The sequence below is a fragment of the Centruroides vittatus genome, unplaced genomic scaffold, assembly GCF_030686945.1.
Source record: "Centruroides vittatus isolate TY-2023 unplaced genomic scaffold, ASM3068694v2 contig_747, whole genome shotgun sequence".
In the NCBI taxonomy this organism is placed as follows: Eukaryota; Metazoa; Arthropoda; class Arachnida; order Scorpiones; family Buthidae; genus Centruroides; species Centruroides vittatus.
Window position 1 is genome coordinate 1,035,658 of NW_027122483.1, and position 16,066 is coordinate 1,051,723.

Sequence of the window (16,066 nt, forward strand, 5' to 3'; positions counted from 1 at the left end):
TCAAACCCTGTTCGTCACCATTCGACCATCTGTGGGCCTGACCAAACATTGTGGTCGGATTGTGGGCCCGACCGAACCAATGATATAATTAAAAATGCCATCTTAGCATTCACAGGGTGGGAAACAAACATATATATATATATACATATAAAGCTCACGAGTGTTAATAATTGCCGATCAGGTACACCATACTCAGTGACGGATGAGAACAATAGTCCAACCTATACAACAAACAAGATTCTGCCTCAGATTCGTATTCTCTACTACTGCAGTTTAACAACTCACCCCACGGCCATTTGGCCAGTGATGATTGTGCAACATAACGTCTGTTGTTATGAGACAGGTACCACACATGAACAACTATGTCATTAGAATGGGACACCTGATCATATGTGTTGGACTTGGTATTTCAAAATCTGACTGTACTTTATGCAAAGTAAAGAGTCATTAGGTAATAGATATACAAATAAATTATGAAAGTAATATCAGATTTATTTTTTGGTGATCACAAATTTTAATATATAATATATCATGGTGTAAACATATTGCATTAAAAAACATGGCTGGGTTCGAATAAAAATTTGGCCTTCATATAATGTCTGTATGACATAATAAAACATCACAATTTAAGGCACTAAATTTGACTACAAATTTTTAACATGTTCCATACATGGCATGGATACAATAAATCTGTAAACAACAGTCTGTTTGTAACAGGATTACAGAATAATTTGTGCAGAAATGCTGCGCTCTTGATTGACGCGGACAAATTTGCTAAAAAACTAAAGCTTTGAGTCTATGTAAAACTATACACACATTCATTGTTCGGATGATAATTAATATATAAACAGGATAAAGAAAATAAGTAATAAATGTTTAATTAACATGAGCAATAAGTATCGTTCATTGGCAAATTTAATTAATATCCCAGTCTTTTAAGCCCTATTTATACTATGAACGAAATTGCACTTATGTTTTAAAAACCATTAAAAAAAAAAAAAAATGCTACATATAAACAAAGCTAATAAAAATACAATTATTATACAAAATATTTACATTGAATGAGTGTGCAGAGTAAATGTTATTGCATTAGATGCAGGTATCTCGTTTCTTCCATTAGTGAAGTCAGTGAGGTATTCATGTCATTAATAACCATATTTGTGGTTGTTAGAAGGGGTGAAACAGTGTTTTCGTTAGTCCTACTGGCAGCTGCAGAATTCGACTGTGTCAGTTTTATCTGCTCCACTTTATCCTTTTTATCTGTACTGCTGCTAACTTTATTACACCCGGGTGACAACTCCATTTGATGATTAGAAACTGGAAACTTAGACTGATTAGTGAAATTATTTCCTTGAACAGATGGTGGTGTTTTATCCGCTAGCAGTTGTTGGCACTGTTGAACGTACTCTAGCGTACGTTGATAAGCTTCCGGTGGCATGCTTACTAACGAAGATTGGCTGATATTTTGACATTGTATTTCTGGCTTTTGATTGGAACAATTATGACAAGGAGAATTTGGAGAAGGATGTTGGTGTAACTGAGTCATTGAAGAAAGTTCGGCATTGCAACTTTTGCAATTTTGGCACTGTTGATTATTCACAGGTGCTGGAAACTGTGTCATAATTGGTTGAGATGGAGGCAAAGGAGGAGGAGGAGGAGGAGGAGGTGGTGGTGGTGGAGGAGGTGGAGGTGGAGGTGCCAGTGTTTCTTTTTTGTTGCAATTATTACAAGTTGAATTAGGAAGTGGATGAGGAATTGGATGCTTTACAGTTTGCTCACTTCCATGATGATTACATATGTTATTTTGTGGAAAACATTGAGAGTTTTGTTTAGAAAGTTGCCTTTGATCTGTGCCTGTGTAACAAAAGTGATTGAAAGACTGATTTTGTGGTAATGGTGGTCTTTGAATTTGTGGAACAGGTATAACAGGAGGAGGATGCTGAAAATGTTTTGCAGAGGGAGGAGATGAAGCTTGAAAGGGACTTTCTTGATGTCTACATTGTGTTGTAGTTGATTGTTTATTAAATTTACCTGATTCACTTCCTTCTTGTCTTGGCATCATCCACTGTGGCTTATTTTGACCTTGTGGAGAACAATACTGCATACTATGACCATTAGTATTAGAATATGGTGAATTCTGTCCTGGAAATGGTATGCTTTGTGCATTTGTCTGATAATAATGTTGTGATTGAAAACGTCTTTCTGGTTGAGACCCATTTTCACTTGGATCATTTATATATATTTGGTGAGGTGTTTCTTCGTGTCCATTCTGCATATTCCACATCTTACCTGGATTTTGTAACTGAGAATAATATGATTCTCGTGGAACTGGTGTCTGCTGACTAGTTTGAGCATAATAATGAGATGGATGAGAAACACAGTCTGACTGCAACCTGTAGTTATTCACTACAGGATGAGGTTGATTATATGGTACATTATTGGAATGATATGCATGGTCTGAATAATTACCATTCTGTATGTGATTATTTGATTGAGATCTATTTGTATTATTTGCATTCATTGCATACGTTTGCTGAGTATTGCGATTACTTATACAATTTGGACTGTACGTCGTAGTTTGGTTATTACAGTAACTATGGTCATTGTCTGGAAAATAAGGTAGTCTATTATTTGATTGATGTTGCATTTCCTCATACTGACTAACACTAGATACAGCATGACTGAAATGAGAATGTGGACGATCTGGTTCTTGCTGAGATTTTTCAGCAACTTGGTTAAGATAATGAACCATATCATCAGGAAGCACTAGATCTTTATTCTCTTCTATTGGTCGATCTTCTAAGACCACATTTTCATTAGGATGATTAGTTCTTCCATCCTGTACGCTATGTTTTGACATTGAAGATCGAGATATTGGAGGAAGAGGTGAGAGTTTACTAAAGCTATTAAATCTCTGTAACTTATCTCCTGCATTTACATCTAGAGGTCTTAAAGGATCACTTGAACGACGTGCATCCTTATAGGGAGAACACTGAGGTATCGAATTGTGCTCAGAAAGGCTTGTTTGGCCTTCTGTCCAATTATTTTCTCCCTGAGTATTATAATTCTGAGTTTGAACAACTAAATTTTGAGTTGAATTTAAATGTTGAGAAGCTAATGCACGTGAATGAATTCTCTGAAGATGAGCAGCAACTCCAGCAGGAATCCCCGTGCTGCTTCCAACTTCACTAGAGCGACGCGAGCTTCCTAATGATATTGGATCATACGGAGAATGAAATCCTCCGACACTCCGAGATATTTCACTTCCACGTCTGCTAGATATCTGACTGCTTACTGGCTGTGCACTAATATCAGAATGCAGACTGCTGTAGAAGGAACTGACAGAACTGTTACTGCTGTCCTGACGAATATTTTTACGATGTGTTACACACCCAGATAATCTGGTTAAATCTATATCAGAAATAAAGAATTATATACTTAAAACTATAAATATGTTTACATAATTCAAGTAACGAAAAGTTTACATTTTGTTAACACATACCTGAATTTGGAAGTATGGTAATATTATTTTTAGAATTTTTACTACTAATAATTTCAGGAAGCTTCGACGGACATGTTTGATGATTTGTCGTAGTGTGACTGTTCCATTGTTTCACTATAAATAAAATTTTACTATAAATTTTTTTACAAGTTATTAAAATATAAATGTATACAGGTTCAATTAATATAATAAGTAAAATTAAATAAGAACATGATCATTCAACGTACGAAAATTATATAATTTCTTAACTCTATTCATCAAAAAATATAATAAATAGCTTTAAAAATATTTAAAGCTATTCACCTTTCCTAGAATTTAGAAGATTTGGTAACCAAGAAGTTGCAGATTTTAATTGTGATTGTATCCTTGTTTTAATTCTGTTACAGGTATTTCTTGTTATTTCAACATTATTGCCGGAAGAAGTAACTGCTGTTGATACTGTCACAACAGGTTCTTCAATCTAAAAATACGATAAAAATGAGAATCGACCATCCTCAGAATCAACTACTTAGCATTAAAACTAGAAGTTTAAGGTATTTTGATACATTCTCAGAAAATTATTAACTAATCCATTAGTATCAACATAAGTAATTTTCAATCAAATAGTTTCCTCCAGTTGAAAAAATATAATCTAATTTATGCAATTATATTATAATTTTAAAATTATTTTTCATATTTTAAGGAAATTATAGTTCAGAAATCTAAGATTAAGAAATTTAACAGATAAATTAAAATATAATGTATTTGCATAGCTTACTGAGTAAATTATATTCACTGCGGACTTTTTCCAAATGACTCTATATTAATAATTTTAATTATTAAAATACAGGTATCTCTCATACAACACGACTTTCAGTTTCACTCTAACATGGAAATCCTCCTTACAAAATTTCACACAATTTTTAAGTGTAAACTTTGTTATTCTATATATTTTTTTATTCAAGTAAGGCCACACGCTGTCTCAAATTTGCCCACAGATTTTAGAATATTTAAATTTTCAATTTCTTTTGTGCCTTTTGTCAGGTTTACTTTAATGAAAACTGATTAGAATTTTTTTCCCCTTGTCCTAGCTTTCCTATCAACCAAGTGTCATTGTCGTTGCTTTCAGACTTTAGTCCTTAATTAAGACTGTCACTGTGCTTTTTTTTATAGATTAATTGGTTAATGTAACCCTTGTTGCCAAGATGGTGGCTTGTCTCTGATTCCAGCAAGGAAACAGTGAGACGCACGTTCTAACCTAACCTAACCTATTCTAATAAATTACCATAATTATTAGCAACCAAATTAAAACCAACATTGTCATGTTACACCATAGACAAAACACCGCCCTAGCAGTCTATTCATCCGATCCAGAAATAGAGCCTCTTTTCACCCGTGCCGCAATCATTCACCCCACGTTTCGACAAGATCACCTCAAATGGCTTGAAGCTATATACATCTTACTCAACACCCGCAGTAACACGCACTGCATCAATTTTAAAAAGGAGGTCATCTTATCATCGGCTTGGGAAGCCTTTCTCAACAGATCCCTGACGTAGCGCTATACTCACATCGCGCAAGTCTAACATGACGACATCGGCTGCACGCAACAGTGTTCCAGAATGCAAATTTTTCTAAATCAATGGTCAACTTCGATGGGATATTTAAATTTTGTAGAACAGAATTCCGTTACGCCTGAGGAAGAACCAACGAGGTTCGAAAACGTTTGCGTTTTACAGAGAAAGAGGAGAGAAGCAACCAAATTATTAGAATAGGTTAGGTTAGATTAGATTAGAACGTGCGTCCCACTGTTTCCTTGCTGGAATCGGAGACGAGCTGCCATCTTGGCACCAAGGGTTACATTAACCAATTAATCTTCGTATTTAGTAAAATTTATTTAAACATTTTTAGGTAAGTGTTATTAAACTTTTTTAACCATAGGTGTAATACCTATGGTTAAAAAAGTATCTCAGTACTCAAACTGTTCCAAACTCAAACAATTTGGTATTCAAGCACAAATTCTGGAAAAAATTGCTCAGTACTCGACCGAACAAACGTGACCTGATAGAACAAATTATTGATTAATAACGTAGTTTTATTTTGTCATCCATAGAAAATTATAGCACGGATTCGCATAACGTGGCACTTTTTTGGAACATATCTACTGTTATACAAGGGATACCTGCATTCCTATGTTCTATAATTAATAATAGCTAATGACTCCATAAAATATCATTACATGATATTAATTCCTGCTTAGCCAATACACAATAACGAATATGAACTCATTTGAATACAATTAGTTTGTAGAAGTTTCGCTGAAACATGTTATTCTACATTTTGATTTAAATATAGTTTCATTTGATATACAGCATGCAATTTAAACTAAAATTTTGATTTTCTATAAAATAAAAAATTAAAAAGATGAAATCACATATGCAGAGTGTATCTTTAAACCCTATGATTGTCACATGGGAAATGTAATATATTATTTAACAAAATATCAGATGATCAAAACTGAATTTACCTGTAAAAAATGAACTCGATAATAACAACAAAGAGTTTCAAATGTTATCCCTAAAGTCTATAGTATATAAATGTTCAAGATTTAAGTGTTTCTTATGATATGCAACAAGATAGTAACAAGCACAACCGAGTCATGAAATTGCAAACACTACTTCTTGCAAGTAAACTTTTAATCCGATCATCCAATATAATCAAAATACATATATATAAACTAGATTTTCTCACATCTATTTCTTGATTTTCCATAATATCCCAACCGACATCTGCTTCTATTCCTTCCAGAGGTCCACTTGTTGTTGATACACTATTATCACTAATAGGTGCTGGATCTGTTGCATCACCAGGACTACTACCTTCTTGTTCCTGTGAAAGTTTAAATATTAAATATATTCAATAATATTATAAAATTATTAAATATAATTTTAACCAAACCTCTGATTTAACACTTGGGCTGGAAAGACTTGCAGGATTTCCACTTCCAATTCCTTCTTCAGAGTGAGGACTCGAAGGATTTTCTGAGTTTTTTTCTTCTCTAGGACCGTCGTTGCTTCCCGAGTCTCCGTCACCACCTTTATGCTTTTTATTAGCATAAAATTCTGGCCCGTGTACCGTTTTTACATGTTTGCGCAAAGAACTAGGATCCGTGTATCTTTTCGTACATCCCGGTGCTTTACAAACATAAGGTTTCTAAATAAAAAATAGCGTTTGTTATTTATTATTTTATAAGTAAAGAGTAAAACATACATTTACTTTCATATAATATTATATCATTTTTAAATAATAACAATACATAATAAAAAATAACATAAAATATCAATAGATAAGATAAAAGCCAGACAATCTGCTGAATTATCTGGCTACAACAAGGTCAAATTAACAATTACACGGGAGGAACCTGTATGGTTATATCCAAACCAGCAGTTCTGGAAGAAAAGATTAGATGGACCTCAGTATGATCTTCATTTCCAGAACTGCTGGTTTGCAGGTCACTCATGTCTAATTTCTAATTGGCTTTGCTGTAGCTGGATAATTTAGCGGATTGTCTGCCTTTGGTTGGGAGTTACATTTGTGGAGTTGTTGTTTATGTAGATATGGTAATAAAGATTTTAATGGCAAGATCTTTTCTAATTTTGATTTATTTATGGAACATAGAATATAGCTGTTACATGGATCTTCGTATAAACCAGCAATTACAAACAAGTATTGCTTCATCTCGCTGTTAAGATTTACATTTATAGTAGTGAAACACTATGCCATAATCCAATGATGATTGCTGAAGGCCATTGAAAATGTTTGTTTTCGGGTAAATAGTGTTTTTTTACTGAATTTGGGTTTTATTTAACGTTATTCATAATTTACCCAGTTTTTGTGGTGGTTGTATTAAACTGCATTATCAACAATCTATTAGTTTCTTTGATTTAGATACTAAATGACTTGACTAATTTCTGTGAAAGATTACAAAAATATAAGTGAGAGGATGCAAAAATGCTACAATTGTCTCATTTAAGTGGAAACTGGTCAACACATGAAAGCACAGGTAAAATTTCAGCCCTGAATGATGGTTTGAATCCCCTAGATGACAAAAAAGTCAAAGGATCTCTTATTGTGACCCTTGACTAGATCAGTGTTTCTCAAACTTTTTGGTCCGCGACCCCCCTTTTGCACTTAAAAATTTCAAAGGACCCCTGAAGAATGACTATGTGTAGGAAAACATCCCGGAGGGAGGGGATTAAGTACCCTCTCATGGTCGCTCCAGTGCTGCCAGCTAAAAATGCATACCAACTAAAATAATATTGGAGTAGCCCAAGACATGGCCAAATATTGCTGCACCACAGCACTAGCGGAAATTTAAATTTGCCGACAGAAAAGCTTTCAGTTGATTGGTTTTCGGATAACGACGCTCTACTGTATTTCTAACTGGACTTGCCTACAGACGCAACGCTGCTAGCAAACACCGTTCCAAATGACAATGTTGTTCTATCATAGTTTAGGCTGAGAGTGGAACTCGGGGAATTCCCCAATAGCGCACAAATTTATGAATATTATATTTAGGCTCGTATTAAAGTATTTATATTGTTTTTATTATTTATATATGCAATTTATTTAAGTAAAAATTATTTTATATATTTTTTATTTCTATTATTTCTAAACATGAATCCATAGATCAATTTCAGGGATCTATATGTTGAAGAGGATTATGTGTAGACCATTAGTTTCTTTGACATTTTTTTACTCCTACAGGCATGGTCTATAGCTCTAATATGGTCCTAACTGACTAATTCAGAGCTGCATTTATACAAAAACATGTTTTTGGTTGACATTGATATTCAAATTCATTGCTGAATTGATCAAATTATCTTTTAAATATGTATGTCAGTGATGTCAAACAATGGGTATTGTCTGGGATATATTTAAGCTGTTTTCAGTCATTTTACAAAAATTAAAATACTAAAATATGTATATAATATTTTGTATCACATTATGTGAATAACGTGATACAAAAATGAATAAAAGAGCAATAGTATCAATTTTTAAAATATTTTTTATGAGAATTGATGAAAGAAAATGTCATTTTAGCGGTTTATCTTTTTTTATATATGGCGAGTCATAATGGTCTCCGAGATTTTCCAATCACAACACTGTAATGATAAGAGATACAGAATTAGATTACATTGTGAAAGTCTCTGAGTTTATATGTGTGTGCACAGGAGAATATCTCACAAGGTTTATGGGCTGTTTTTCTTTGATGAGGCAACCATTACTGGCATCATCTTTCTTGATATGCTTCAGCTGTAGCTAATGGTGCAACTTCATTATGGTTGTGCCGACTTCATTCTTCAATTAGATGAAGCTACACCACAATTTAGCAGTGACATGCCTATCTCAACGAGCAATTACCCAGTAGAATGGATTGGCTTTTGCAACTGTCCAGAAACAAGTGCATTTAGCTTAACCATCTCAGTCACCAGATTTAACACTGATTTTTTCCCATGGGGTTACATTACGGACAAGGTGCTTGTGCCACCATTATTCTGAGACTTAATGGAACTAAAACTGCATTACCACAGCTATCACTCAGGTGGAGCAGAGAATGCTGAAAATAGACATGAAGGATGGCCAATCGAGAGTTTGTAAGATATGTATAAAGCTTTGAACACTTCCTCTTCCATTGCAGTGTAAAGATAATAGTAAATCAAAATCCTATTGTGACTATCCCTGTACAATTGTAAAATATATTAGCCTGGAATCTACAATATTTTATTACTAACACTTTAATTTCATATTTGAGATTGTCATAATAGCTTTTTTTTATTTCATTTATTTGTACAAAGTAGCTGCAAAGTCAAGATACATAAGATTGTATCTTGGATTAATTATTTGTTTCATCTCCATTGGAAGGGTTTCATATAATAGACACAGAATAGGTGATAGAAGATAGTTCTTAAAGTTCTCCTTACATCACACACTATTGTGAGATTCTGGAGACGAAATAATTTTACTTTAATAAGAAAAATTTTCAAAGTATTTAGGGTTAGAAATGACATTTCTATAAATTCTGTTGGAAAAGGGAAGTAAACTTCCTCTAGCGAGATGTTATCACACATTTCCGACAAACATCCGTCAGGACGAATATCCCAACAGATGTTACAAATCCTAAATCCCAATAGGTGGGTAATTTGGAATAAAAAGGGGAGAAATCACGATTCCAGGGCATACGGCCATAGACAAAAACTGCCATCTTATGTCAGACTGTGCCATATAGAAGCACAGAACCATAAGAAGAACATAGCCCAGCTCCAGCTCATCATTCATATTAGAATAGCTCTATACATCGATTGGACTGAATGTATTAGTCAATCAGAGGTATTATTATACATCATTGTAAACTCTCTCTCAGTATTTAGAGGTGTACATAGATGACGTTTGATTTAGCGATAGATTATTTCTTTATGTAGTTATTCTTACGTTATGTTCTTATGTCATTAAATTTTAATTTGTTGTTTATTAATCTGAATGTCTATCCATTTGTATTTTATATGGACATACCAACCTATCCCTGGTTTCCATCTCCCCACTCACATCCCAAGATCCTCCTAATAGCCATCCACCAACAGGGTGAGCAGAACTAACCATTCTGACAACTAGAAAGTTTAGCCTCTCACCCATATTCTCACATTCTGATGTCAGATGAAGCCAAAAGAGGTTGTCAATTGGAAAGTGTGTCCACCATAGACAGGTTAGTATGCATCGAAAATGGGTTCCAGTGCAGTTTTGATATGTGGATAGAAGCTATAGTATAAGTTAGTTGAAAGTTAAATTTAACAGAGAAAAGATGGAAGAAAATTCCAGAGCAACATAAGTGGAATGGGAAATCTGGTTCCACTACTTCTGGTGTTTTCAGGTGATCCGATTGGCCCCCAAATTAGTGACTTTTCTGAATCTTTAGCAGATGTAGCTAAGATAGCAGCATGGTCAAAAGGCTCAAATGCTGACTATGGCCTGCCTGAAACAAACTGGAATTGCCCAAGATTTCGCATATAAGGATAAGCAAATCAAAGGGATTATGATAATACACCATTATCATTACACCAAGATATTTTTTTACAAAAATGGTTATCAGTAGGAATTGATAGATTTCAAGATCATGGTATCTATAATGTATTTAGAAAATGTCCAGGAAAACCAGTAATCGTAAGTTATAAGAAACTGATTAAAATAAGATCAGTTGGAGCTCTAAAAACATAGATGGTTAACATCCTAAGCTGAAAAAGGACATTCTAAACCTAATTTTTTTTTAGCAAGGCAACACTCCACTACACTTCCAAATGACTTGAGGTAATACTCTAACTAATGTCTTCTTTAGTATTAGATTAGATACACAGGCCCCATAAAATGGTCTTCCAGATTGTCTGATATGATGCCACTGGATTCCTTTGTGGAATTTTTTGAAAGACAGTGTCTACATCCCCGTTTCCAAGAATTTAAGTATTAAAAGAAATACTAATATTATACACCTACACCTTTATTTTCAATCCATTCTGTTTTCTTGTAAGTTATTTATGAAAATGTAAATACTCTGCTTACATAACACTACGTTGTTTTTGCCTAATAGATAAATAATAAAAATACATGTTCAAAGTATTAAAATAATAAATTAAAAGGAACAATAGAGATAAAAAAAAATTAAATTTGTAAAGTACAAAAATCAATATGTAGAGTAGAAGATAATAAAATGAAAGGAGATACGAGTGAAAGTTTTCCTAAACTGTAATGGATGCAACTCGATAGTATAAAATGAATATAAATTTGCTTATATTCATTAATATGCTATTCATAAATGTATTTAAATTCTGAGAAGTTCTTTAACCAGATTTTCCTTTCAGGGTGTCATCACTCGCATATTAAAAATGAAACACCTCACGTGGCTAGATGTAAATAAATTGCTTCATTATCTTCTTTCGGCACTCCCTAACTTTTGTAACTTTTTTAAATGAAGATGTAATAGATTTGTCAAACTTATTAACAAAAAAAAACATAATAACGATTTAGTTATTTTTTTACAGCTCAATAATTGATTTCCATTATCTAATTAAAATTTTAAATTTGTCCGCACATTATTTTTTTTATTATAATCGTTGCTGTGAAAGGAAGTTTATGTTTATTATTCGACACAAAATACTATTTTAGATATATTTTTAAATAAAATACCTCATTAGAATGAGTCCTATTTTGATGCTTGGCTCTGTCAGAAGCATTACTGAAAGCTTTGGTGCAGCCGGGAAATTCGCACATGTAAGGTTTTTCTCCAGTGTGAGATCTTAGATGCGTCTTTAGATTTTCTAATCTAGAATAGGCTTTGGCACAACCTTCAAACTGTAAACAATAATATTAAAAATATATTTTTATATTAAACTTTATTTCAATTGCAATATATAAATGATATTTAGGTAAATATAAATATTTTTAAAACTTTCTCTGCCTAAGAGGGAATTTGTATATATCAAGCATGAACTTCACTAGGCACAGAACTGAGTGATCAAGTAATGAGGAATAGGATTCAATATATCTTGATCAATAAAAATTTCTACTACATCCTCCATACTGCATGCAAAATATAAACATTTGGCAGCTTTCCAACTATAATACAAGACAATGGCGTAGCTAGGGGGTGCGGTAGGTGCGGTCCACACCGGACCCCTGGAAAGCGATAGGCCCATGGGGGCTCCAAAATCACAAGAAAAAAGACCCGAAAAATTTTTCAGGGCCCACAGATCTGGTTCCGCACCAGGCCCGGAGAACCGTAGCTACGCCACTGATATAAGATCAATTATTTTCACTTTTAAATTTGTTTGATTCATAAGAAAAGAATCTGATTCGTCTACTTCATTGATCTTGAGTCTAATAAGAAATTCACTTGAGTGATTTCAGTGGGATGTCAGTCTATCTCTACCACAGGTGTCTACAGAAGGCTACAAACAGGATACTTGCCCCTTGGGATGGTCTAAAAAATTCTACAAATTACTGTATAATAATAAAAGTGATATGAAATGTGTAACCTTATACTCTTGATCACGAGATTCTTTAATACAATACTGTATTCTGTAATCTACATGTGAAAAAACCCAAGAACGGTTAAATAAAATTTAGTGGTGAACTAGCCAAACCCATGACAGGCATGAAAAAGAAAATCCCTCTTAATGTTAGTAAGGAATATTAGTAAGCAAGATTAAATGAATTTCTTTTATAGATACTAATTTGTTAATTAATTAATATAGTAATTTGACTTGTACATTTTAAAATTCATTTAAAATCATTTGAATAGTTCCAAAATTATCTCAAAAATTAGAAAGTATGACTAAAATAATTTGAAATTTATATGTTAAATGGATAGTTTTTATGTTTATTACCGTGCATTTGTGTGGTTTTTCACCAGTGTGCCTCCTCATGTGGACAACCAACATGTATTGAGCTTTAAATGGCTTTTCATCCCTTGAACAATCTCTCCATTTGCAAACAAAAGATTTCTTATTTCCATGTATGTGATCATTACTAATATGCTAAAAATTATAAAGAAAAAACTTTATATATAATAACAGCCAATATAATATTAATAATATACATTTTTTTAAATCATAAAATTACTAACTTTAACAAGTTCTTCCTGAGTATTAAATTCTCTGTTGCAACCTTTCCAGTGGCAATTGGTTTCGATGAAGTCGCCGGGTTCGTCTTTAAGATCTGCCGTCGTTTCTCGATCGTCATCACCCATACCGACATCGCCGACCGTACTACTCGCAACTTCCTTTTTAACTTTCATCCTAGCTTCTTCTGTATCTACAGTACTACTAACGACATTGCTGGCAGTTTCACATCCATTTGAAGCATCTGTCTTCAAAAACCATTTAAATATGATTGTAAATTCATATTTTTCTTACAGAAAATTAAAAAATCATTGATATTAAACAATTTCATGTATTGATGCAGAACTTTCTTGCTAACAATGTAAGGTGCTTAAACATTTTTAAGAAATCAAAATTTTATTTTTTGATATTTTTCAAACTTCCTTCCTAATCTCATTTTCAGCATGCGTATAAGTGATTTTAATTTAGGATTTGTCACTAGGCATACCACCGCCCAATTCACTTACACCACTGACCCTGAAATGCAGGCGGACCTCCCTAATACCAGGTTAATAAGTCAAGACGTCCAAACCGACCATATTACGGCCTTAGAAGCCTTTAGTGATGTACAAGGCCGGCCCCGACAAGCAAGTGCATCAACCGTAAGGACGGCAGTGTAATTAAAACATGTTCTATTTTTCAATAAATCAAACTTTTAAATGTATTTTTATTCTTTATATAAAAAAATGTAAAATAAACTTGGAGTTTTTTCATATTTTAAATTAATAATCAAACAAGGAATGCATCTTAAAATTGTAAATAAAAAAAATTCATACCTTTAAAGAGATAGAAACCATTAATTTGAATAAAAATTATACAGTTAACTATATCAAATTAATGTTTGACTGTCGATATTCAGTATTGACAACTTTTCTCCACTGTAATTCTATAAGTAATTCGTCAATTGTTTTTGTGCAAATCGGTGTTTGTCTTGTGTTACTGTCATACTTGTGGTATGCTTGACAGTTCTGGGAACTCCATTAGATGTTTCTATCAGTAAAGTTTTTCACAATCAGAAGAAAAGACAGGAGTCATAACTCCCCTATATAAACAGTAATGAAAAAAGAAAAACAAGATGACTTAAAATTAACAGTTGCATTAACAATTTTTTTTACTTTCATTCAGTGGTGTAGCGAGTGGGGGGTGCAAGGGGATGTACCATGCACCAAGCGCCACTCACAGAGGGACGCCCAAATGGTCTCCAAGACAAACTATATGTGTTTCTGGAGGGGGAGAGGGAGCCAATAAAGTGTCGGGTGCCAGTTATGTTTGCTACGCCACTGCTTCCATTTGTAAATTTCTGTTTCAATTCCCACGTTAATTGATACATGTTAATTTATAGTACTAAAACTATAATATAACTTCAAAAATTACTTAAAAATCAGAGTTTAATATAACTTTTGATTATAAGAAATGAAAATCTTCATTTAAACTTGCAGTATTAAAAGAAGAGCAAGAAGATTGCTAATGCGTAAAAAGTTAAACTAAATTGCTGCAATGGAATTACTTGACAGCAAAGAATTATAAACGGTTTTGTTGTAATTATTGTTTAATTGGGTATAACTCGGTAATGATTAACCATCACTAAAAGATTTACATTTATATAACTGTATTCCACATTACCAATTTAATTCTTATATTAAAAAATTCTCACTTCTCAAGAACAGATGAGTACGCTTATACTTCGTAATGTTAATAAAACTAATTTTCAATTAATTATTAGCTTATGAAAAACTGAAATTTTCTCTACTTAACTCTTATACATCATAATTAATTAAAAATACTTACTGTCCCATCTGCTTTTGTGACATTTGTATTTACACCAATAGGAACAGGACCAGATATAATGGATTGTTGAGCAAGACTCGTAGAAGGAGGTAATAATAATGGCGATCCTATGCCACTCTGATGTATTAAATGATGAAGATGTTGAAGATGAGGAGGAACGGAAGGTGGCGGCATACCCAGAGCGGGGCTAATTGTTCCTGTAAAATTAGATAAATTACATTTCCAACTTTTTCCCCTCGGTACTCAAAATGTACTTAAAGTTATTAATAAAAGATTAATTAGATATCCAGCTGTTACCTAGCATCTGAAGAGTCAGTGAAGCCGAAGCTTGGAAATGAACCATAAAAAACAGAAGAGGCATATTCTAGATAATGTTAACAGGTAGGTGAGACCTATATATTAAATAGTTTCCTTTCGTGCTTAAATTTTCTTCGAAGACTATTAGAAAATTAGTATAAAAACTAAGATGAGAAAAATTAGTTATTAATGTTAGAATGATATAAAAATAGTAATTTTAAAATACCTGCTTTTAATGAATTCTCTGCAGTCTTTATTTTTATAAATAATTAAAATGGTAAAACACTGTTTTATGATTTAAAACAAGTTTGCTTCTATATGTCTTAAACATTAATCTTATCAGGCAACAGACAATTCATTTATACAGCAGATGTATTGTTATATGAAAATTAAGACGTAAAATTTTTCGTAAACATTTCTTAGAATATCTGCACTTAAATAAAGATTTTGGTTAATGTTACCCTAGGTATACAAAATGGCGGCTCGTCTCCGATTCCAGTGATCAGAAGACAGGGAACAGTGGGGACGCACGTTCTAACCTTACCTATTCTAATAATTTGCTTGCTAATAATTATGGTAATTTATTAGAATAGGTTAGGTTACAATGTGTGTCCCCGCTGTTCCCTGTCTTCTGATTGCTGAAATTGGAGACGAGCCGCCATTTTGTATACCAAGGGTAACATTAACCAAGATTTTATATTAGTTCAGTGGGGGTGCAAGAGAGGAGTTAATCTAAAGATTTTTACATAGTTAACAGTTACAATTTTTTAAATTTTAATTTAAAATTAAGCGT

General features: G+C 33.0%; 1 protein-coding gene across 5 annotated transcripts in view; it reads right to left on the bottom strand.

The window, feature by feature from the left end:
* Positions 1-471: 471 nt before the first annotated feature.
* The window catches only part of ci (cubitus interruptus), a 42,861-nt gene continuing 27,266 nt past the window's right edge, over positions 472-16,066 (bottom strand). For 3 of the 5 annotated variants that reach the window (XM_067277438.1, XM_067277437.1, XM_067277439.1), the window contains 9 exons: positions 14,977-15,173; positions 13,155-13,397; positions 12,916-13,065; positions 11,717-11,881; positions 6,440-6,694; positions 6,233-6,370; positions 3,806-3,962; positions 3,503-3,616; positions 472-3,411 (listed from right to left, as the gene is read on the bottom strand). In XM_067277438.1, the coding sequence (XP_067133539.1) occupies positions 1,082-3,411; positions 3,503-3,616; positions 3,806-3,962; positions 6,233-6,370; positions 6,440-6,694; positions 11,717-11,881; positions 12,916-13,065; positions 13,155-13,397; positions 14,977-15,173 (3,749 nt within the window). In that variant the 3' untranslated portion in view covers positions 472-1,081. Of the gene's footprint in view, positions 3,412-3,502; positions 3,617-3,805; positions 3,963-6,232; positions 6,371-6,439; positions 6,695-11,716; positions 11,882-12,915; positions 13,066-13,154; positions 13,398-14,976; positions 15,174-15,273; positions 15,415-16,066 lie in introns of all 5 variants that reach the window. The other 2 variants (XM_067277440.1, XM_067277441.1) reach the window with 2 other exon arrangements.